Source organism: Opisthocomus hoazin, chromosome 26 (assembly GCF_030867145.1).
Source record: "Opisthocomus hoazin isolate bOpiHoa1 chromosome 26, bOpiHoa1.hap1, whole genome shotgun sequence".
Lineage (NCBI taxonomy): Eukaryota > Metazoa > Chordata > Aves > Opisthocomiformes > Opisthocomidae > Opisthocomus > Opisthocomus hoazin.
In genome coordinates this window covers 1,551,740-1,574,838 of record NC_134439.1, presented here as the reverse complement: position 1 = coordinate 1,574,838, position 23,099 = coordinate 1,551,740, and the positions used below count along the sequence as shown (strand labels likewise).

The 23,099-nt window shown below is 46.5% G+C and overlaps 1 protein-coding gene across 1 annotated transcript; it reads left to right on the top strand.

Moving 5' to 3' along the window:
• Nucleotides 1-441: 441 nt before the first annotated feature.
• TOP2A (DNA topoisomerase II alpha) lies at nucleotides 442-21,456 on the top strand. The gene is made up of 35 exons (XM_075443338.1): nucleotides 442-474; nucleotides 1,203-1,349; nucleotides 1,498-1,588; nucleotides 2,063-2,126; nucleotides 2,622-2,767; nucleotides 3,137-3,234; nucleotides 3,449-3,661; nucleotides 3,865-4,038; nucleotides 4,245-4,346; nucleotides 4,830-4,967; nucleotides 5,138-5,276; nucleotides 5,533-5,690; nucleotides 6,116-6,241; nucleotides 6,705-6,815; nucleotides 6,909-7,014; nucleotides 7,694-7,803; nucleotides 8,532-8,624; nucleotides 9,098-9,212; nucleotides 9,527-9,648; nucleotides 10,221-10,369; nucleotides 11,069-11,300; nucleotides 11,429-11,563; nucleotides 11,688-11,888; nucleotides 12,432-12,627; nucleotides 13,930-14,021; nucleotides 14,599-14,739; nucleotides 14,842-14,925; nucleotides 15,552-15,749; nucleotides 16,688-16,793; nucleotides 17,144-17,284; nucleotides 17,722-17,872; nucleotides 18,012-18,073; nucleotides 18,385-18,510; nucleotides 19,558-19,781; nucleotides 20,046-21,456. The coding sequence occupies exons 1-35, from the start codon at nucleotides 442-444 to the stop codon at nucleotides 20,193-20,195; spliced, it is 4,674 nt and encodes a 1,557-aa protein (XP_075299453.1). The 3' UTR covers nucleotides 20,196-21,456.
• The last annotated feature ends 1,643 nt before the right edge of the window (nucleotides 21,457-23,099 follow it).

Below are 23,099 nucleotides of genomic sequence, written 5' to 3'. Positions count from 1 at the left end.
GCCTGCCCAGTGCATCCCAGTGTGTCCCCAGCCGTGCCCTGTGTATCCCAGTGTGTCCCCGGGCCTGCCCAGTGTATCCCAGCATGTCCCCGCGCCCTGCCCAGTGTATCCCAGTACACCCCACCGCCAACTGAATCCAGGCAGCTGCGGCGCTCGGCCGCACAGCGCCCTCCCCCTCGCACATCCATTGGTCGTTGTCAGTGTCCGTCCCGCAGCTCTCCCCTCTGAGTGGCTGGTTTGAATGCGCGGATCGCCTTGTGGCTGGCGAGAGGGAGGGGAGGGACGCGAGCCGTGTCCCCGCCCTCCCGCTGCGATTGGCGGCGCGCCGCGGGTCCGCGGGCGGGGATTGGCGGAGGGTTTCGGCGGGCTGAGCGGAGGTTTGAAACGCGCCGGGCGGTCGGGGGCCGCCATTGCCGCCGCTCAGCAGCGTCCGCCGCCGCCATGGAGCTGCAGGAGTCCCCGCCGCCCCTCCGAGTGCGTCCGCGCCCGCCCCACGGCCCCCTGTCCCCTCAGGGCTCCGGGTTCCCCGGCCGCCCCGACCCCGCGGCGTCCCGGGCCTCCCTCGGCTCCCTCCCGGGCCTCCCTCGGCTCCCCCCCCCCCCCCGGGCCTCCCTCGGCTCCCCCCCCCCCCCCGGGCCTCCCTCGGCTCCCCCCCGGGCCTCCCTCGGCTCCCCCCCGGGCCTCCCTCGGCTCCCCCCCCCCCCCGGGCCTCCCTCGGCTCCCCCCCCCCCCCCGGGCCTCCCTCGGCTCCCCCCCGGGCCTCCCTCGGCTCCCCCCCGGGCCTCCCTCGGCTCCCCCCCCCCCCCCGGGCCTCCCTCGGCTCCCCCCCGGGCCTCCCTCGGCTCCCCCCCCCGGGCCTCCCTCGGCTCCCCCCCCCGGGCCTCCCTCGGCTCCCCCCCCCGGGCCTCCCTCGGCTCCCCCCCCCGGGCCTCCCTCGGCTCCCCCCCCGGGCCTCCCTCGGCTCCCCCCCGGGGCTCCCTCAGCCCCCACCGGGCCTGCCCGGGCCCCTCTCGCAGCCTCTTCCCCCAGTCCCCCCCAGTCTCCTCAGAGATCTCCTCTGAGATCTCTTCCCCCCCGGAATCCTCTCCCTGGTACCGTGCCGGGGTCCCCCGCCGCCCGGGCCTGCCCCAAGCCCCCCCCACCCCGAGCTGATCCCCCTCTGGACCCCACCACCCCTCACTGCCGCTGTCTTCCCCGAACAGCCCGCGGACCAGAACCCCCGGCTGCTCAAGGGCGATGGCGCCAGGAAGCAGCTCTCGGTGGAGCACATCTACCAGAAGAAGACGCAGCTGGAGCACATCCTGCTCCGGCCCGACACCTACATCGGCTCCGTGGAGCTGGTCACCCAGGTGCGGGGGTCCGGGCGGCCTCAGCTCCTTGGTGCGGGTGGGAAGCCGTGCACGCCTGTCCGTACAGCACAAAACGTGTGGTTACACACTGGTGGCGCAGAAGGGGGGTGTCCCTGGGGACTTAACGTGTTTCTTGCCTTCTTTTCAGCAAATGTGGGTTTTTGATGAGGACGTGGGCCTCAACTGCAGAGATGTGACCTTTGTGCCTGGCCTGTACAAAATCTTTGATGAGATTCTAGGTAAGGTGACCCACCTGTTGAGTCAATGATTGGCGAGTTATTAACGGGTGCTGAATGTCTAAGAAACTAGAACTAAATGTAAGAAGATATCAAGCCCGCTTTTATCTAGCTACGCTGTTGGCCAAGTAACCTCTATTGCATAATTTTGTGGACGACGTTCACAGAGTGCGTTGCTTGTTGATTGTGCTTGGAAATATTGGATACTAATGTCCTTCCGTTAGCGCTACTTAATGGTAAGCCATTCACGGGATGGCGTACGCTCTGTTACAAAACCAGTTTCATTCAGCCCCAAGTTCTCCCTTTTGTGTTAACTTGTAGTACTCGTTTTTGTAACTTGCAAAATATTTGCATGCCAAGATGGTTATTAGTAACTTGTGCTGAATTTTTGCATTCATTCTACTGAAGACACTTTGTAGTTAATGGTTTTGTCTTGACTGAGAACGCGATATAATAAAAATCATTTTTCCATTCTAGTCAATGCTGCAGACAACAAGCAGAGGGATAAAAGCATGTCATGCATTAAAGTTACAATTGATGTGTAAGTTTTCTTTCATTTTCGTTCATTTCCTTCCCGACTCAAGCGCGTTAGATTGTCTCACTCCGATGCTGTTCTGCAGTCCTGGAGGGCTCTGCCGTGCGGCCGGTCCAAGTCAGACCAAATGCAGTTCACCCGTTGTGAGAGGCTTTTTTTCGTTTAGTCCCTTGGTCTCTTAAAGAGCGCTGGCTGGTGAAACGACTGCTGTTTTGTTGTTGTTGTCTCTTGTGGCTGTTTTCCTCTTCTCCTCAACCTGTTTATTCTGTTGCTGGGCACAGAGAGAGGGTTTTATGTGTGGTGGTCCATTTCATGGACGGAATCTGCAGACCCAGGAGTCTTTCCGTTGACTTGTCCTCCCTCTGCTGGCTGTTTGTGCACTTGCTGAGCAGAGATTTGCTCTTGGTGAAATGGTGGCCTTTCCCCAGAGCTTTTGCATAATACTGGTTTCATAGCTCAGTCATTTGCAGCCTTAAAAACACATGGTTTTTTCCCCCCCAGGGAGAATAACACAATCAGTGTATGGAACAATGGGAAAGGTATTCCAGTTGTTGAACACAAAGTGGAGAAGGTCTATGTGCCTGCTCTTATCTTTGGACAGCTACTAACGTCCAGCAACTACGATGACAACGAAAAGAAAGTCACAGGTTGGGAAGCGTCTGAAATATGTGTTAATATTTTTGAGCAACCTAATCGGTTTAAATGTATGAACTGAAGTGGAGGGAAGGGCGTTCTTGATGCAACACGAAAACGGCGTTCTGAGTCCATCAGAGAGAAGTCTCCATGCTTTATTTCATAGTAATAATGGTACAAACATGGAGAACAGGGAAAATTCTCTTTGAAGACTATTCCCAACTAAATACGGGTTTATAGCCGTGTACTGAGTTTGTAGGATACGGTTGCTTGCTGGCAGTCGTGCTTTGTGCTGCAGTGGCTGAACTCCTGTTAGTCTGGAATTCTTTCTGATGGTTTTGAGCAAAGATAATAACGCAAGTCTGCTTTCCTTCTAATTCCAGGTGGGCGAAATGGTTATGGAGCCAAACTGTGCAACATATTTAGCAGAAAATTTACTGTGGAAACTGCATGTCGCGAATACAAGAAGTTATTCAAGCAGGTATGGACACTTATTTGGCCCACAGTTACGTACCACCAAATATAGCTCAAATTAATAATGAAACAAGGAAACATAATTAGAATCTAGTTTTTAATCAGTGTTTTTTTTTAATTTGAAAGTATTTAAAACACATAAATCAGCTTAATGCTTCTAAAAACTAAGCTACCTGCTGATGTGTGTTAGACTTGCCACTCACAAAATCTCCTTCCCTCAGACCTGGACAGACAACATGGGAAAGGCTGGTGAAATGAAACTGAAATATTTTGATGGAGAAGATTACACGTGCGTCACTTTCCAACCTGATCTGTCGAAATTCAAAATGACAATTCTTGATAAAGACATTGTGGCACTAATGTCTCGAAGAGCATATGATATTGCTGGATCCACAAAGGATGTCAAAGTTTTCCTGAATGGACAGAGGCTGCCTGTAAGTGAGCGTTGCAAAGAAACAGTAATATCTGTATTTCTCAGGCCAGAAACAGTGAGAATTTTTGAAAGCAATTTATGTTATTACACATAATAAAGGGATAATTTGCATGAGTGATTTCTCTAGCCGCTTCTCGGGAGGATATGAATTGGGTGTTTATAGGAGCTGTTATAAACGAGTTGTCTGCTTTCATCTGTTTGCAGGTGAAAGGATTCCGCAGTTATGTGGACCTCTACCTGAAGGACAAAGTAGATGAAACTGGTAACACACTTAAGGTTATCCATGAGGAAGTAAATTCTCGATGGGAAGTGTGTTTGACTTTAAGTGAGAAAGGCTTCCAGCAAGTTAGCTTTGTCAACAGCATTGCCACTACAAAGGTAACTCTTCTTTAGTTTATCTAGTCAAGCTAATGCCCTGTTCTTCATCATTAGTATTGTTAGCTATTTCCAAATGTACGTTATGTTAGTGAAAAAATACTTATTTGCTTAATGATGCAAAGACTATGCTTAAAGTTTTAAATAGGTATGCATACTCTTTTTTTCAATGGAATCACCACCAGGTCTTTGGTCCCATTTTCCTCTAGGGTGGCAGGCATGTTGATTATGTAGCTGACCAGCTTGTGACCAAAATCATTGATGTTGTGAAAAAGAAGAACAAAAACGGAGTTGGAGTGAAGCCTTTTCAGGTACAATGTCAGAACTTGCCCAGTGGGAAACACAACCCTAGCATTGTTGCAAATTGAAACTACAGCTTAATGCATTACTACATTAATGAATAATACATATTGTACAGACAATACGTGTAAAATTGCTAGATATAGAGTCTCATATTGTCGGGTTTAAGCCAACTAACAATCTTCTCTTTGGCTGATGTGTTTTGTAATTGGAACACTGTAAGTCAGTGTAGATGCACCAAAACTCAAGATCTGTTAGATAATGCCTATTTAGGCCGAGAGCTGCTGATTCCTTGACGTCCCAAATCATATAACATTGGTCATAAATGTTCATTAGCTCTCCTAAATTCTTTCAAGACCTCTAGGAAAACTGAAAATCATACAGTGACACCTGGGTTTTTCCTCACTGTGATTCCGCCAGGCGAATGTCAGCATGCACTGCTGTTACTGAGATGAGCCTGGGTGATGGCTGATGCTTGTTGTATCCAACGATAGGTGAAGAACCACATGTGGATTTTCGTGAATGCCTTAATTGAAAACCCAACCTTCGACTCTCAGACTAAGGAGAACATGACTCTGCAGGCAAAGAACTTTGGCTCAACTTGCAAACTGAGTGAAAAATTTATTAAGGGTGTAAGTACTGGTATAGACGAATAATCAAGATGTCTGTAAAACTGCATCTTATGTTGCATGTGGCAAATATGTACTTTTGGAGTAATGTCATGAACTAAAGTATATAACTTAAAATTCTGTTGTTGTTAAGGCTTTTCCCAAAATTGTTTGGGTTATTTTTTGTATTGCAGGCAGTTGGCTGTGGCATTGTTGAAAGTATCCTAAACTGGGTAAAATTTAAAGCTCAGAATCAGCTGAATAAGAAATGTTCAGCTGTGAAACACACCAAGATTAAGGGTGTTCCTAAGCTGGATGATGCCAATGATGCTGGTAAGCGTTTTACATCCTTTGTAAGCATTTCATCCAAAAACAGTTAAAATGTGTTTGTTAGACAAACGAAAGAATTGTCTCCTAAGGATAATGAGAAAACCTGCAATTATAGTTTATCATTTTACAGTCCCATTTACTATGTGCAGTGCAACAAATCCTGTACGTGTTAGAAGATATCCTCATTCAATTTGTGAGTACACAGGCTTTGATTTCACTTCTTAAGCAGAAAATTGACTTGGGTTTTTTTTTTTTTTAGGCAGCAAGAATTCTTTAGATTGTACACTTATCCTGACCGAAGGAGATTCAGCCAAAACCCTGGCTGTCTCTGGTCTAGGAGTGGTCGGTAGAGACAAATATGGAGTATTTCCCCTTCGTGGGAAAATACTCAACGTCAGAGAAGCTTCTCATAAGCAGGTTAGTTGGAAAATCTTTGTAGTCTACATGTGAGAAGGTGTGGTGTGCTTTGTGTAACGCAATGTCTTTTAACTGAGTCAGTGGCTGAACACCTGGAACACTAACTCAGAGGAGCAGCGTCTTAAACGCCCGAGTCAAGTCTCGTCTTCAGCCTGCCTTGCTGGTTAAGTGGGAATATTGACAAAGTCCTGTTCAGTGTTTTGCCTGAAGGGACAGTGTTTGTGCTGTGGACTAGAAAATGTTTGGAGTGATCTAGAATAGCTTAAGCATTAGACTTCAGTTGAGAACTGAAAAGTTTCTAAACAGCAAAACACCACTGAAAAGACAAAGCTCACTCAATGATATGCTTATGGATAATTTTAGACTTTTTTGAGCTACATTTTAAGTTCGAAAGACAAGTTTTTATTCCGTCTGATCTTTTCCAGATTATGGAAAATGCCGAAATCAACAACATCATCAAGATTGTGGGTTTACAATATAAAAAGAACTATGAAGATCAAGAATCTTTAAAGAGTCTTCGCTATGGAAAGATCATGATTATGACAGATCAGGTCAGCTTCACTAAAACTGAAAATTGGGAGAGGGGGGAAAAAAAACCCACTTGAACACAGAGGAAAGAAAATACTACCTTCCTCCCACTGCCACTGTTGTACCTAATTCTCTGTATTAGTTTCTTTATGTCATTCTATATTTGAGTGGGTCATAATGGTTTTTTCAGCCACAAAAGAAAACACATAGAGGGGAGAGTAGCATCACCAAATAGCTAAATACTGTCTTTCCAGTCTGCTGATTCAGGGTCCTTGACCAGTCCTTGATACCTTTCTCTCCAAGAATGTGCCTTTTCTGTTTCTCTTAATTTTCAGCAGTTGAACAACGCATGGTCACCTTCTTAGAAGTGAAGGTTAATAGGGTCAGTTAGCTGGAATTATAGAATCACTTGCTATTAAGCTAACAGTTGTCATTTCCATCATGTCCCTGATTAAATATGTGGGGTTTTTTTTCTTTTTAAATCAGGATCAAGATGGATCGCATATCAAAGGTTTGCTGATTAACTTCATCCATCACAACTGGCCATCTCTTCTAAGACACAACTTTTTGGAGGAATTTATTACTCCCATCATAAAGGTAAGGGTTGGGTAGACGGTGAGGTGAGTGAGGAAGGATCCGTTGGTCCAAATCTGCCTCTCATGTCCCAGTTAAAATATTTGTTCATTGTAGGCCTCTAAAAACAAAGAAGAAATTGCATTCTACAGCATTCCCGAATTTGAAGAATGGAAAAACAGTACACAGAACTACAATTCATGGAAAATCAAGTACTATAAAGGTTTGCAGAAAACTTAATATGGTGAAATTAAATGATCCAAGTATGAGCACTCATGATCAAATTCAGTTAGCCCTGCTTTTGCAGACAAGGTTTGGACTGGGTGACCGCCAAGTCTCTTCCCTCTTGAGACATTCTGATTACAAATACATGCGGCATAAAATATAAAAGTAAGGAAACAATAACCTCTAACTGGATAAAATCTCAATAAAATCTCTCAAAACAGAGCTACAGTATTGTAGGTAACCTTTCTTTCAGCCCTCTTAGGCAATTACGCTTGGTTTTATGTGCTGTTTTGCACAGTGCGGTCCTTGTGTACTGTTAGCACTGGAAGCTAAGTGCTTGCTCCAGAATTGCTTAATATCAACAAGAAAGTTGCCGACCGCAGAACAATGGCTGCATGATGAGGAATCATTTCCAATTTGCAGTTAATTTCAGATATCTACAGGAGTTACAGGCAAAATCCATAAGTACGACATGCAGCTGCTCACTTCTCTGTAGTTCTTGTGTTGTTGCAATACCTTACATCTCACTTTAAAGTAACTTAATTCTCAGTAAGTCGTCTTCTTGCTGTATGTTTTTATGATACATCACAGAAACTAAGCATAGCAAAATACTTCTTTGAACTGCAACTTAATTTAAGCAAGAAGTTATTAGGATTAACTAGTAACTGTCTCTGCAGGTTTGGGTACCAGCACGTCGAAGGAGGCTAAAGAATACTTTGCAGATATGGCTAAACATCGTATTGGCTTCAAATATTCTGGTCCCGAAGATGATGCTGCGATCACCCTGGTAACTAACACTTGATTTAATTGATGACTTATTACCTTTGTTATTCTACTGCTTAGAGTGCTGTGTATCTTCTCTTAAAAAGCTCTTAGAGGCCTTTGGGCTTGAGGCAAGCTCTTTGTTACCAAGGCTACGGCTTTAGTCTAACCAGTAGAAACAAATCTGTTCATGGACCTCAGGCCAAGAGCACCCTTTTAATGATGGTTTTTAAATATAGCTCAGAACAAACTAATCTCTACAAACCAATTGACATTTTCAGACACAATAGTAAATATTCTTTTAACTTTTTTCTACAGCTTCTGCTGCAATTTTCTCCAAGTCATACCTCCTCTTGCTCCCCCAGATTTTCTTCCTGTAAAATGGTTCACAAGTGGATTAAAACAGTCCTGGCTTCTGTGAAATCCTTCACCTTCAGTAGACATTGACTCTGAAGTCTTCTGAGCTATTAGGCAAGGCCAAAGAACCAAATTTTTTCCCAAAAATATTGATTAATAGGCAAATCTGCTTTAGTTTTCCATTATTATGTTAAAAGTACACACATTTAAACCTACCTACCTGGTCTCCTAAAGACTGGTGGAAATTATGCTCTTAATGTACAAGAACCTTTTATTGCACTTAATAGCCTAAGTCAGCCTGTTCAGGGTAAACTCTTCCTGTATGCTTTCTTCTTCTCAAGTGGTCCAATACTGCACACCACAGAATTGAGTTAGTTTTCATTTTGTGACATACAGGCCTTTAGCAAGAAGAAGGTAGAAGAGCGAAAGGAGTGGCTGACTAATTTCATGGAGGACAGAAGACAACGGAAGCTGCATGGTCTGCCAGAGGTAAAAGGTTTACATATGTGAAGGAAACTGGCTTCCTCTCTCCCGGGGCTGTTCTCGCCTGCGTTCTGGCGTGCTGGAGCTGCACACAGCTCCGAGTCAGTGAGTCAGTCACTGGATCACGGGGCAGTTCAAATGTTTCAGGATTTTGCAGAGTAGCTTCTTCTCTCATCAGTGTAGCCTTGCTGTCAATTGTCCAATGTTAATTTCATTTTTATCTCTTATATTTCAAATTACTTTATCAATAGGGAAATTATAACTCAAGCAGGACTGTATGAAGACTTTATTTCTCAAAAAAATGGGCCTGCATCATGGGAAGCGATGTTTCACTTTGCCATGTTACGAATGTCAGCACTTGAGCTGTGTTTAGCTAGTCTTACAAAGACCTTGCGTTTTAGTGAAATTAGCCAAGTTTGAGCTAAGAAGCAGGTTAGATCTTGTTAAAATTAAGGCAGTCTTGCACCTGTTTTTCTTAGGAATACCTATATGGGAAAAATACTCATCACCTGACGTACAACGACTTCATCAACAAGGAGTTAGTCCTGTTCTCAAACTCAGATAATGAAAGATCAATCCCGTCACTGGTTGATGGTAAGTTATTTCAAGAGAGTGATTCCTCATAGTTCATTCCCCAGAATTTAATAAATGGGTGTTTGTACGTCATATCGTCAGAATCAGGGTAACCTGCTGAGTCTTCAGGGTCCCTGTTCTGAAGTCTGTTTTCTGCTGTCCAAGTTTGTTAATCTTTGAATTGTCTTGTCCACTTTGTAGTATATTATTGCAAGTACCTTACTCTTCAGATGTAGAATCTTCAGGTGTAAAAGTGGTTCTTACTCTCTGGAGAGCAGAAGCAAAGTGAAACACTTGGTGCGTTCTGATCACAAGGTTTTTTCTTTTTCATGCAGGTTTGAAGCCAGGTCAAAGAAAAGTTCTGTTCACGTGTTTCAAACGAAATGATAAGCGGGAGGTGAAGGTTGCTCAGCTGGCTGGTTCTGTAGCTGAGATGTCCTCATACCATCATGGTGAAGTAAGAACCTTGCCTCGTTGTGCAAAATGCTTTTTAAATTAAAGGCAAAAAAGCCCTCCTGTTGCCTTGCCAGTTAAGGTGCCTCTAAAGCAGGATTAGATGTTTGAGTCTAAATGCCAAAGTGGCTGTATATCCGCTATTAATTTGTTAATATTAATTTAATCTGAAATTGGTCAGTCTGCCTGTCCCACCTAGACTTTATATGGGAGTATATTTCATTCAAAAAATAGAACAAGAAAAATCTGCTTAATTTGTCGTAGACTTAGGCAAATGTTTGTAGCCTTTCTACTTCGGTAAGGAGAAGTTAAGCACTAAAACAAGCTTCCCTTTGGAGACTGACAGAATCTTTCATTAAAGGTTTAAAGAAGAGGTAGGTAGCAATATAGCCAGGGGTGACTGGAGTATATCTAGTCACCCAGACTAGATGGTTCTGGGATGCGCTTTCGGTGAGCGTTTCCTCCAGTATTTTTTTAATTGAGTTTATCCTCTATATCAGTTCTCTTCTTGCCATTAGCTTTGTCCACTCAGTGAAGAATTCTGCATTTTTAGCTTTGAACCTTCCTTTATTGCAGGCATCGTTGATGATGACTATTATTAACTTAGCTCAGAACTTTGTGGGCAGTAACAACCTCAACTTGCTACAGCCTATCGGTCAGTTTGGCACAAGGCTGCATGGTGGGAAAGACTCTGCCAGCCCTCGATACATCTTTACAATGCTCAGGTCAGCATTAAAGATTTCTCACCATCTTAAATATTCTTATCGTGTTACAGGACTCAATTTGACAGCATTTAAAATGAAAAACTAATTTACTTTTTCCCTTTAAAACTTTGGACTACTCTCATACTCCGAGTAGCAGCAGCTGAAGTGAGATTTGGGTCCTGGATTCAGATGTGTGAACTTGGTTGTTTGTCTTAACAGAGAATACGGAAATGGGAGCAAAAACAAAGGGAGAAATCTGGGTAAGATAATAAAAAAAGAACTGGAGGTGGGAGAGAGAAGTTCTGGGACCTGCAAGTACGGTGCTGTAGTCTCTGTGACCCAGCAGTCACTCAAGTTGAACTTGATCAAATCTGTTCCTTGAGCACGTGTATGGTTGTACTAAGGCAAGGTATACAGAGAACCGGAGCCTTTCCCAGACATTAAACCTCTGATTCGCAGACCTAAAGTACGAGCTCCAGGTCCCGTATAGTCAGCAGAACCTGGAGAGATTGGTGAGGTGGCTGAAGATGGACCTCTGTTTTGAGTGTTACTCTAGAAGCCCAGTTTCTTAGTGTAGATGCCCACGCTGTATGGCTAAGGTTGACTGATAGGACTAAACGTGATTTATGTGGTTGGTTTGTTTTCTGGGGGGGTTCTTTTTGCATGGTGGTCACTGTTCTGTAACAAGAATTTGGGCTTACATTCTCTGTTCCGTTGTAGCCCACTAGCACGGTTGCTGTTTCCGCCAATGGATGATAATATCTTGAGGTTCCTATACGACGACAATCAACGTGTGGAGCCAGAGTGGTATATACCTATCATTCCAATGGTGCTGATAAATGGGGCAGAAGGGATTGGGACTGGCTGGTCCTGTAAGATCCCCAACTTTGATATCAGGGAAGTTGTGAATAATATCCGTCGTCTGATGGATGGAGAAGAGCCACTGCCAATGGTAAATAATGTGTTTGAAAACAATGTCTCGTTTGTTTGTTTATTCAGCCCATATTAGAGTATTTTGTGCAGGTGCTTAAAAACAGAAGCATCAACAGAAAGCTGAATCCGGCGTTCTCTTCTGCTTAGCTTCCTAGTTACAAGAATTTCAAAGGCACAATAGATGAGCTGGGACCTAACCAGTATGTGATAAGTGGTGAAGTGTCTATCCTTGATTCTACAACCATTGAGATCACTGAGCTGCCTGTCAGAACATGGACACAGGTAATAAACAGTGAATTTGCCCTAGGAATGTATAGTTTTCCCTGTAAAGCAAAAAGTGATTAGTGGGTTTTGGAGTTTTTCATCTCACTGGAAAACATGGGTCTGATTTTGATTCTTTTCTCAGACTTACAAAGAGCAAGTTCTGGAGCCAATGTTAAATGGGACTGAGAAGACTCCCCCGCTAATCACAGACTATAAAGAATATCACACAGACACAACGGTGAAGTTTGTAGTGAAGATGACTGAAGAAAAACTAGCTGAAGCTGAAGCAGCGGGGCTGCATAAGGTCTTCAAACTCCAAACAAGTTTAACGTGCAACTCCATGGTATGTAATAGATTTTGCTGAACAAAGTTCTTGGTTTAACTCAAAGACTGTGTGGAAGCTGCAGTTGCTGCACGTAACAAAAATACTCCTTTGCAGTAACCTATTCACTTTGATTTTTCTGCTGTTACTGGTTTTAAATCTGATTTGTAAATGAGCCTTCTAAAGGTCAAGGGACGGGCTTGGGAACGGGCCCGGAGTGGTACGGTTTTGCCTGAAGGAGTCAAAGCGATCTGAAATCACACAGTTCATGACAACACCGCTGCCATTGAATGTCTGGATTCTGACAATGTGTGAAGCTTGTTGTAAGATGTTTATCCTACCAATAGCTTTGAGATTCAAGCAGCCTTAGCCCTCTCATGTGTTTTCAAGAATTTTGACTTTCTAAGATTGTCTCTGCTGTTGTGCTTGCAAACTGAAGTAATTTCTGAGGTTGTATATGTAACATGGTGACTAATAATTCACTAGTACTATCACACTTGTGTTATAGGTAATTTTCAGTGGAGATCAGTTTTATCATCATAACGCCTGTGTTCTTCCATCTAGGTTCTTTTTGACCACGTCGGGTTTCTCAAGAAGTACAACTCTCCTCAGGATATTCTTAAAGAGTTCTTTGAACTCAGGCTCCGGTATTACAATCTGAGAAAAGAATGGCTTATTGGAATGCTAGGTGCCGAGTCGGCAAAACTGAGCAACCAGGCTCGTTTCATCCTGGAGAAAATAGATGGCAAAATTGTCATCGGTACGCATTGTTCTTTGTTACTTGGTTCATGAAACTGGGAGAAGAACTAGGTGCTCCCTTGAGTTCTGTCAGCACCCCCTCAGCCCCAGACTGGCTCTTAACAAACCGCACCAGAGCTTATCTTCCTGTTCCAGTAACATACAAGAGGAAAATGCTTCACAGAGTATCCTTGGTCTACAGAGTGTTATGCACATATTAATTAAAACAGGATACTTGTGCAGCTTTCCTACGGTGTGTTTGACACTATTCTGAAAGTGGAAATATTTTTAGTAGTTTAGCAATAATTCCTATCTATTTCTGACTCGGTAGGAATAAGAGTTAAGTACTGGTAGGGTAAGGGTCAGTGTTCTCTGTTCAAATGCATACTTAAGAACCCATATCTCTCTGTTATCTTTGTGAGCCGCTGCAAAAATATTCCAAATCATGTTCTCAGTGGAGTGGGGTTTCAAACTTGGAAGATACTCAAGTTAGCAGCATCTGAGAATCATGAGCTAGAAAAAGAAACAGGTCTTTGTTCCCAACATTCAAATTTTTCATTCAACTTTTCCACCTCGGTCTAAAAGGCAGTCTGTATTTCACTAGCATTCGTGGAGGATGCAGCTAGACAAAGTGTCATAAGATGCTTTGTGGTTTGTGTCTGAAGGCAGCCCAGTAATCCCAACAGCCTGTGTCTGTCTGACTAGACTCGGGAAGAGAAATCATTCCCCTGAAATGCATTTTCTTGGGTTTTGGTAATAAGCAGTTCCAAGGCTGACAGAGGTGGTTTCATTTATATTTGTGTCTCATAGTTGATTGCTGCTGATATCTTAAAAAGGAACAAACTCCAGCTGAAGCATTTCCATTGGTTAGGGCACTTCTAGCGCAAATTTCCCAGGTGATGTCTGATGAGGTGGAAGTGCCTTTGAGTGCTATCAGGATTTTTTTCCCTCCACCTGCCTGCTTATTATTGTGAAACCTTTTTGATATCATCACACCCTTTTTCCAAGTTCAAAAACTACTCAGGGCAGGGGAAATGCATAATATGGAAATGAAGAAGAAAAATATTTATCCTGTTCTGGCAGGTGTTCCTGACAGGCATAGGAGCAATGCTGACCTGATAAATCACCTGCTAAGTAGGAACCTTTCAGCTGTTGTTTCAGGCTCTTCCACATGTCCCACCTCTGATAAGGAAAGGCTGTTTTAGAGCCCAATAGGATGCTGAGCTGCTAGAACCATGGAATCCAAAATTTAAAGCTCATCTGCCTTTCCTAACAGCAATTGGTAGTAGTCGCTAACTGACAATCCTGAAACATCTGTTTACAGAAAACAAACCCAAGAAGGAATTGATTCAAGTTCTTATCCAGAGAGGATATGAATCTGATCCAGTGAAGGCTTGGAAGGAAGCACAAAACAAGGTAACACTTCAGTCATCCTCTCTAAATAGATCCGAACTGGCCTCCATCTCTGAAGCTCATAATGCGTAGGAAGAAACCCAAGTTGGTTTTCAATTTATAGAATTCAAAAGCTTGCGTGTCTGTGATAGGAAACGTAAGACCAGTAAAAGTTCAGTCACCTTCAGAAGGCGCTGAGACCTAGTCATTCAGGTTTGAGTTGTCAGGTCAAGTCCTTCTGCCACAGCAAGTTCTGCTCCTCTTGAAGTGTTTCCTTCCGCCCGTGGGACCCAGTTGTGGGAGGGCTATGAGGAAGATGACAGATTTCACTTGCCTGAGGAGACAATCTGGACTATCAAGTCAGAGAGTCCAAATACAGTAGAGCAAAAGAGATTTGGAGAATTGTTTTTGCAGATGAATTCCTCCAGCTGAGGCTTTAAGAAACAGAACTTCATCTCTGTCCTTCTCTGAATTGTTCTAGAAGAGTCTTGGACACCATAAGCACATGGAGTACCTGTGATACAGTCCAGATTTGATCGACAGCCCTACCCTTGTATGTCTGTTTATTTGTTGACAATGTTTGTTTTAAATCCACATTCAGGAAGAAGAGGAGGAGGAGGAGGAGAGTGACAAAGAATCAGCTGCCGCTACCGGACCAGACTTCAACTATCTGCTGAACATGCCGCTGTGGTATCTGACCAAAGAGAAGAAGGATGAGCTCTGTAAGCAGAGGGATAACAAAGTATGCTCCTTCCTTTTCTTATAAAAGCATTATTATATAATATATTTTTTAATGGTGGATTAAAATATGTGACTAATGGTTATCAACTGTGATTCCCTACAGGAAAAGGAGCTGGAAAACCTTAAGTGCAAGAGTGCCTCTGATCTGTGGAAGGAAGATCTTGCTGTCTTTGTTGAAGAACTTGATGTATGTCAGTGTTCAGTGCACGTGACTGACTCCCTTATGGTCTTATCCACCAGCAATTTTTGTCATAACTAGGAAACTAGAAATTATAACTCGTATGTCTTGCACTCATTGAGGAGAATGAAAGCTTTCTTCACCTCCCTAGCTTGGATAGGAGTAGCTCTGCTCTGGGCCAGGGAGTCAAGCCACCAAGGTGGCCTTTGAAAGGAGGGCAATTAACAGTCTGAATAGTGACGAGGAGTTTTAGGAGGGCTTAAGAGAAAACTAGTACTAGGGTATAGTTTGAGGAGATGTGGAACAAAGGGCTTTTTGGACTCTGAAAACGTGAGCAAGGAGCTGGACTTTACTGAACAGAGCCCAGATTGTGGGCAGGTGTCTGTGCACCATCACACCTCGTCACTGCCTCTTCTTACTCCTCGAGTAACCAGACTATAGCTCTGGCTTAAATCATTGCCTGAAAATGTGCAAATCTGTAGCGGAGTGGGAAGCTTCATTTAAACTGATGGTAGGAAATCTAGCAGCAAGTACAGAGTGCTTCACGGCAAGGGCTGTGATGGTGGGTATTTTTCAGTAGCACATTGTTTCTTTTGTTTTCTCATGGTTGTATTATTTTATGCTCGCCTCTGCAGGCAGTGGAAGCCAAGCAAATTCAGGATGAGATGGCAGGGTTTGTTGGTAAACCTTTAAAGGTGAAAGGAGCGAAAATGAAGGTGAAGAAGGCGCAACTGCCAGAAGTAATGCCATCACCCCACGGCATAAGGGTTGTTCCTCGGATAACTGCAGAGATGAAGGCAGAGGCAGAGAAGAAAACTAAAAAGAAAATAAAGGTAAAAAAGAACATTCCAAATGCTTAATCTTTCTTTACGTCCGCTTCAATACAGTTCTAGAAGTTCTTGTTAGCTGAACTTGTCCCAGCAAAGCAGCTATTCAGGGAGAGGGACAGAATCTTAGGACAGGGAGCACTGGAAATGGATGTCACTCAGTCTAGGGGAGAACAGATTGACTGCCATATCAGGACATGACTTAGAGGGAAATCTTTTGGCAAGAGCACATATCGCAATGTCAGAGACGGGTTGGTAGCTCAGAAAGGAAAGGCAGATGCAAGGAAGGTTGTTCTAAGTGTCTTGGGGATTTTATAAATCTTCTAGCAGGCAGGCAGTACAGCTAGTAAATTCACTGCTCTAGAACGGCCTTTGCATTTCCAGTAACGCTTTCAGCCACTTGATACCGTTATTCTCGATAGCAAGGAGATAAAGATGACTTCACTCTTTTTATAGGGGCAGTTGAAATTATGCCATTCAGCCTTTTATAACCTAGAAAATTAAAACATCCCCTCACCTCTTTTGACCTGTAAGCCAAACATCTGGCTCCTTTCCTACAGATGGTTCCATCTAACAGTTTTTCCAAATAACTCGCACTGTTGTTTTTAACCCGCCCAGTTCAATTCCGCATCCTGGACACACCCCAGAGCCGTACCGTCAGCGCACAAAGGCGGTACCAAAGCATGCTCAGGAGTGGGGACAAAGTTCCTGGTTTTGTTAATGTTGGATTTTGCCTTTGAAGTCACCTGATCTGGGGCCAGATCGTGTCTGATTTACTTGGCTGTAATCGATTTTACACACAGTTTGTTTCACAAACTCAGGTTCCTTGTATCACTAACTTTCATACATCTAAAATAAGCAACTCCTTTCTACGTTACTCTGTGTGCCTCTTCTAATTGTGTGAGCTGACTCGCTGTCTGCTTGGTATCTGCTTCTGTCTTTAGAGTGAAAAAAGTGAATTTGATGAGAATCAAGAAGAAAACACATCAGGAGAAAAAGAGTCTTCAGGCCTTAAACAAAGATTAGCGCAGAAGCTTAATACTGAGCGAGGTAACCGTGTTTATGTGTTATTCCATCCATGGAAAGTGAGGGGAAGGGTTGTAAATTTGGTTATCTGACCTCTTCCTGAAGGTGATGAGTAACATCTAGGATCAGCGTTTTTGGAGAAACTAGGTGAGGGAGAAAGTGATCCAGGATACAGTCAAGCGGGGTAGATTGCTGTGTTTAAGCCAGAATCCTCTGTGTTTAAGCCAGAATCCTCTGTGTTTAAGCCAGAATCCTCTGTGTTTAAGCTAGAATCCTCTGTGTTTAGTGATGTATTTCTAGGTTGAGCTTGCACTGCTGAGCCTGAAGCAGAGACGGAAGTTTGCTGGTTCATCCTGCTGCCCAATGTTTTTCAGGTGCTAAGAAACAGGCCACTTTACCATTTAAGCCATTAAAGAAAATGAAGAAACGAAACCCTTGGTCTGACTCAGGGTCTGATTCAGACTCTGATTTTGAAGCTCCTCCTCAGAGAGAGAGAGTGGTTCGCCAAGCAGCAGGTGAGTGACAACGCAAATGCGGAAGAGGGGCAGTCTGGAGGAAAAAACTGAACCGACTGTTTAGAGAGCTCCTAGAGTCTGAGATCTCGGTCAGATATAATTTTTGAGGCTTATTTATTTTGCTGTCTATAGCAACTAAATATTTCTACCACTTGAGCAGATTTCCACAATGCTTTTCAAGGAAAAGCAGAAATGGGCAACTAAAGAAATAAGGTTATTGGTTTTAATTGCACAACTGTGTTGGCAAATCAAACGTGTTGTTGGTAAGCGAGCCCAGAACACACTTGTGATTTGGAGTCTTCTCACTGGCAGCCTCAATATCTGCTTGTTTTTATTCAGATCTTTATTTTTTAATAACTGCAGTTAAATTACTGAAAAAGAAACTGAGCTGCATATTGCCAAGTGTGTAAAATCATACATCTGTGTCGTTTCCTCAGCCAAAGTCAAGACCATAATCAGTTCGGACTCAGACGAGAATCTCTCCAGCTCAGATGAGGGGTCTGAATTTCAGGGCGACAGTGAAGGCAACACTGAATCAGACACAAACTCAAAGGAAAAACCTGCTCCCAAGCCCAGAGCTGCTCCGAAGTGAGTAGTACTCCACGGTCACTGGAGATTCGCTGTGCTGCTAGTGTTAATGCTGTATAGAAATGAAATAGCTCTTTTTCTTCAGTTCACCTGTTCAGTGCATCATGAGTTGAAAAATACTTGGGGTTTTGTGTTCCAGGGAAACCACTGAAAAAGCAGCTAAAGCTCCCAAGGAAAAGCCTGTGCTGAGCACTGTCCCTGGTGAGTCCCAGACCTGCTAAACAGTGTTGGTTTTCCTCAAACCCCGCAGAGTGCGCTGGGCGTTCTGAGCAGGGCTGAACACCGTCAAGGCAGACGTTCGTCACAAGATCTTGCGAAGAAACTTTGATGCTGGGGTACAAGCTGGTTTCGGTGCACCAGACTTTTTGTCTAACTTGAATTTGTGATTAATCTAGTTTTAATAGTTGTTCTTTTTATAAAGTGGATCAAAATTATTTCCTTCTGCTGTAATGTTTATAGCCAGAGTTGATAATTTGACAATTTCAGACTTTTTTTCCACTTTATTTATTCAGTTCAAGTCCAAGATGTTGCTACTGAAAATGTGAGTCAAGCCCCCGCCGTTCCTTCTGCCTCCGTGCCTCACAGTAAAGCCGTACCTAAAAAACCTGCCGCAGCGAAGAAGGCCGGTGCCACTAAGGGTAAGGCGGAGTTCGGTAAGAGAATTTTCGGATAGCAATTATTATTCCTGTGGGAAACAAGTCCGAGTGCTTTTGCTAGGCATTCAGAGGCCAGAATAACGGGAGTTTTCATTTCAGAAAAGATCTGAGATTTGTGGCAAAGGTTGTCATTTTTTAAGAAGTTTGTTTCCAAACATACCATGTTCCAGTTCATCCCAGACACGCTCGAAGGGAGTGAATTTTAGTTTGGGAACAGGAAAAGTGAATGCTTCCTCCAGTGCTACGTAATACTTGGCAGAAAGGATCCGAGTGGAATTTGTGTCTTGCAGTCAATGTTCTACTTCATGTCTTTTTGGGAAGAAAGCTACTTGATAGCTTGCTTCCCAGGAAGAAGAAAAGCTGCTTTGGGGTAGCTTGAGCTATTTAGTGCTAGCTTGACCTCATAAATCTACGGCTTTTGACTCAGGTTTTTTTAAACTTTGCTGCCCAGAGTCTTTTTCAAACTTTGAAAGCTGTTTTGCATATTCCATCGTGAGGTGGTCTTGATCCCAGCAGCGAAGCAGCGCGCTGCTTCACAGCCAAATAGCTGTTCTTCCACTTCTGCACGGAGCAAGCCTGTTATCAGCCAGGAGCGGCCTGCTCGTCTCAGCTGAGCTTGCAGACATGCCTCAAGATGCTGTTAAAAAATAGCAAAATACAGGCAAGAAAGAACTCCACAAGTAGCTGTTTGGTGTAGATGGGACGTTCGTTCCTTCCCCGTGCCAGAGTTTTGGAGGCACAAGACTGGTTACGCAGCCTTGAGAGTTCAGGGCTTTTCAATCTGAAACAGCCTGTAAATTGCTTTGGGTACATCTTAATTTGATCTGGAACTGAGCAGATAAACAACCTCATTTCTGGTAATCGTGGTAAAGAGCAATCCTTCTAGAAAACCGAGCTTCCAAACGAGGCGACGTGCGCGCTGACCTCGCGGTGCGGCGCAGAGCCGTGTTTGTGTTGGAAGCGGCTCGCAAAGCGCGAGTGAGAAGCGAGGCAGCACGGCACGGGTTTCAACGCAGAGTTCTGTTTCAGGCAACCAGCCGTCCATCGTGGATATTCTCACCAAGAAAAAGGCTGCTCCCAAATCCAGCAAGGTGGCGGCGGCGAAGGAGGGGTCCCTGGATTCCGAGGCCGGAGCGGGGGGTGACAGGAAGCCTGGCCAGGCCAAGGGGCGGAAAGTTACCAAAAGGCAGCCGAGCTCTTTGGATTCGGATTCAGATTTTGGCGCGAAGCCTTCGAAATCAGTCGCAGCAAAGGTTTGTGTTCTGCCGCCCGCGGAGCCCAGGGGGTACCGCAGAGCGCGGGGTCGGTTGTTCGGGTGGGAGCAGCGCGGCAGAGGTGGAACCTCCTCTGCGCCGGCCGTCGTCGTTGGCGGGCGAGAGGGACGGGTCGGGCACACGTGCTTGTCCCAGGTCGTTGGCCTCGTCAGCCCGACCAGCCGCCTCGCCCGTGACGCAGTTGCGTGTTCCCGGTTTAAGCTCGGATTCATGATTCGCTTCGTGATTCTGCTTCCCCTCCAGAAATCCAAGCTGGAAGACGATGAGAGCTTCACTGTTGATTCAACCGCTCGTGCGGACAGCCCCGTAGCAGCCGTGCCCCGTGCCAGGCCTGGACGTCTCAAAAAGCCTGTCCAGTACTTGGAGGAGTCCGATGAGGATGATATGTTTTGAATTTTTATGAAGATTTTAAACTGCTGATCCAAACTGATCTACGAACTGGCCTTCAGCAGAGCTCTTGACAAGCTCTCACTGAAGAGCAACATCTCAGACTAGGAAATCTTTTCACTGAATTTAGGCTAGTCCAAAAATGTTTGTTACCAGTGAGTACAGCTCTGTTTTTCTTGGTTTTAAGTAACTTAGGTTTGTTGAAACAGGAACACACGCGCATTCCCCTCCTCGTCAACACGGGCGCCATGTGCCTGGCGAGTGCTGATGCACTTCCCTCTTGCCCGTTAGCTAGCTGGAATCTTTTGAGACTTCGTGGTTGTTTTAATGTTTGAGTAGACTTTAGAACATATCCGAATCCTTTAAAACACCCTCTCTCATGGCTACCTTCCTCTTTAGATATCTTAAAAAATAATAAAATACAGAAGCTTTTAAGCCCCCAGCTGCAGCGATGCCGCGTGGGAGGTGTCGGCATTTGGAACTCTGTGCTAGCGCTTCTCCGCCGCACTCCCTTGTGTCTGTGCGAGCCCCCCGTGCTCAGCCTCTGCCCTGTTGAGTTTCAGCCTTTGGGTTTTTAAATTCAGAGTTAGTAACAGAGGTTTGTGCAGAGTTGTCTCCACACCGCGCTCGGCCCTGGCAGCTTTATCTTCTGTCTGGCTGCCAAGAAACCCCGTGCTCAGCTAGCTTGGCCCAGAGGTCATCTCCAGGCAAGAGGTGCTTGTGTCTGCCACTGCCTGGTGCTGCCGGCGAGCTGAGCGCGTCTCTGCGGGGCCAGGCGGGCTCTCGGCAGGGCGGAGGCAGGACAGACATCGCGGAGGCAGGACAGACATCGCCACGCGAGGATCGTTGCTCTGTGGGAACTTGCGGGAAAGCCGGTTGGTTATTCCAACACAAGGGTTGGAAAGCGGCGGCTTCCCCCGCGCTGAGCAGCTCTGCCGCCGTTCTTGGCGCTCGACAAGGCCGTTGTGCGGAGCGGCTGCTCGGCGGCACGAAGCTGCTGCTCCCTCTTTGTTCCCGGGGACAAAGAGCTTCCCCTGCGCTCCTACCGCCTGCACGGGGAGCGCGGTCCCCTGCGAGGCGAGGGCTGTTTGTCACCTCCCTGCTGCCTGCTGGTCGGGCCGGCCAGCGCTCGGGGTCCTCACCTTCCCCGCCGAAGTACTTCACTGGAGTATTTATCCAGCCGTGTTTTGCTTTTCCTGCGGCCGTTTCCGTAGCGCTGTCTCTTGACTTGTCCGTGTAAATGTTTTCTGTGTTTTTCTTCTTGTCCTTTCTGTCCTTTTTAATATTTATATAATAAAAGTGGTTTTACTCAACCTTACTTCCATAAAAAGGACTTGTCCTCGTCTTCCCTCGGTTTTCCCTCGCGCCGGCTCGCCGGAGCCACGGCTTTGCCTTTGTTCGGGGCTCGGACTTTTCTCAGGAGCAAGAGGCCATCAGCTCCCGCCCTCCGCTGCCAAGACAGCTCTAAATGGGTCAGCTCCATTGTCTGTCCGCGCTCGTTATTTCTGAGGTTATTTCCAGTGCTGATTTAGCTAATTTTGGTGGTGTTATGGAAATAACTGTTGCAGAGCTTGTGCTAAGCCCTCTGCTCCGCCATCGCAAAGCGATGGCGGAGCAGAGGGCTTAGCACAAGCTCTGCCCTGCACCTAGGGCTGGTGTAGACGGCAGCGCAGCCAGCTCAGGTGCTGCTGGCACCATTTCATGCCAGTTCCTCGCCATCGATGCCGTGGTTTTGCAAAAAAAACCCCCGCTGCTTTGGCTCCGCAGCTGAGGTTTCCAAATTTCATGCTCCAGGCAGAAATGGGGGATTAGCGTGCAGGGTCCCCACAAAGCGAGGAATCGGGGTCACTGATGAAGCCCTACATCCCCGCAGCTGGGTGCTCGGCACCCCAGGGCACCCGCAGCATCACGCACACGGCAGAAATGCGCGGTGCAGGGTTGGTGCGGGGCTGCTGCGGTGGTGGGGAGCCGGTGGTGGCTCCTGTGCTGGCACCGAGGGATGAGCAGGACCCAGCGGCGACACTCGCCTCCCACTGCGTCCCAGACCGGTGATTGACCGCACGCGGGGAGCTGCGCGGCTGCGGGGCTGACTGGCAAAGCCCGAGGCCCCTCGGTTTCCCACCAGCCACGGCGTGGTCGGTGGACGCAGGCACTGTCGGTGCCACCGAGGTGCTTCGCTGGAACCCAGTCAAGTGCGGAAAGCGCTGTCAGATTTTCCACTGCCAGGCTCTGGAGAGCGTCTCCGGCGCGTCCCCGCCGAGGGGCCGTGCTATTTACGGCTCCCCTTGCTGCAAGCGCGCCCGGAGAATCGGTTGTCGCGACTCACCCAGCAAATGGCGAGGCCACGGCCGCGCCGCGCGGGCTGCTCCGGGCCGGCTGGGTGGCTGCTCCTGCGTCACCCCGGATGCGTGTACGAACACACGCAGAGTGCACGGCAGCGTCTGCACCAGGATTTTCTCCATCACAGAATCTCCCCGACCGGGGCGTTGGGGATGCTGAGCGCTGTCAGAGGGGGAGCTGAGCTGTGGGGCATCGGGCATCCACCCACCGTGGGCATCGCATGGCGCCTGACGGGCAAGGAGGGCCCAAGGGTGATCGCGCTGGCCAGGGCTCTGCTCCTGGTACCGGGATGGGCACTGCTGCCTGAGGGACAGGCAGAGGCCATCGGCGCTTGTCCTGGCCGGGCAGGGGCTGGCGGGAGCCCCGGCCGTGCCATGGAGGGTTCCCCGCAGAGCATCGCCGTGCTTTGAAGAGCGGCTGTCCCGCAGCACAGCCTGGCAGGGCCCTGCGCGGCCCCAACGGCCCGGGCACGATGTCACGGGGCGGGGGGCTGGTGCCAGCCATGAGCACCCCCCGGGCACGATGTCACGGGGCAGGGGGCTGGTACCGGTCCTGAGCACCCCCCGGGCA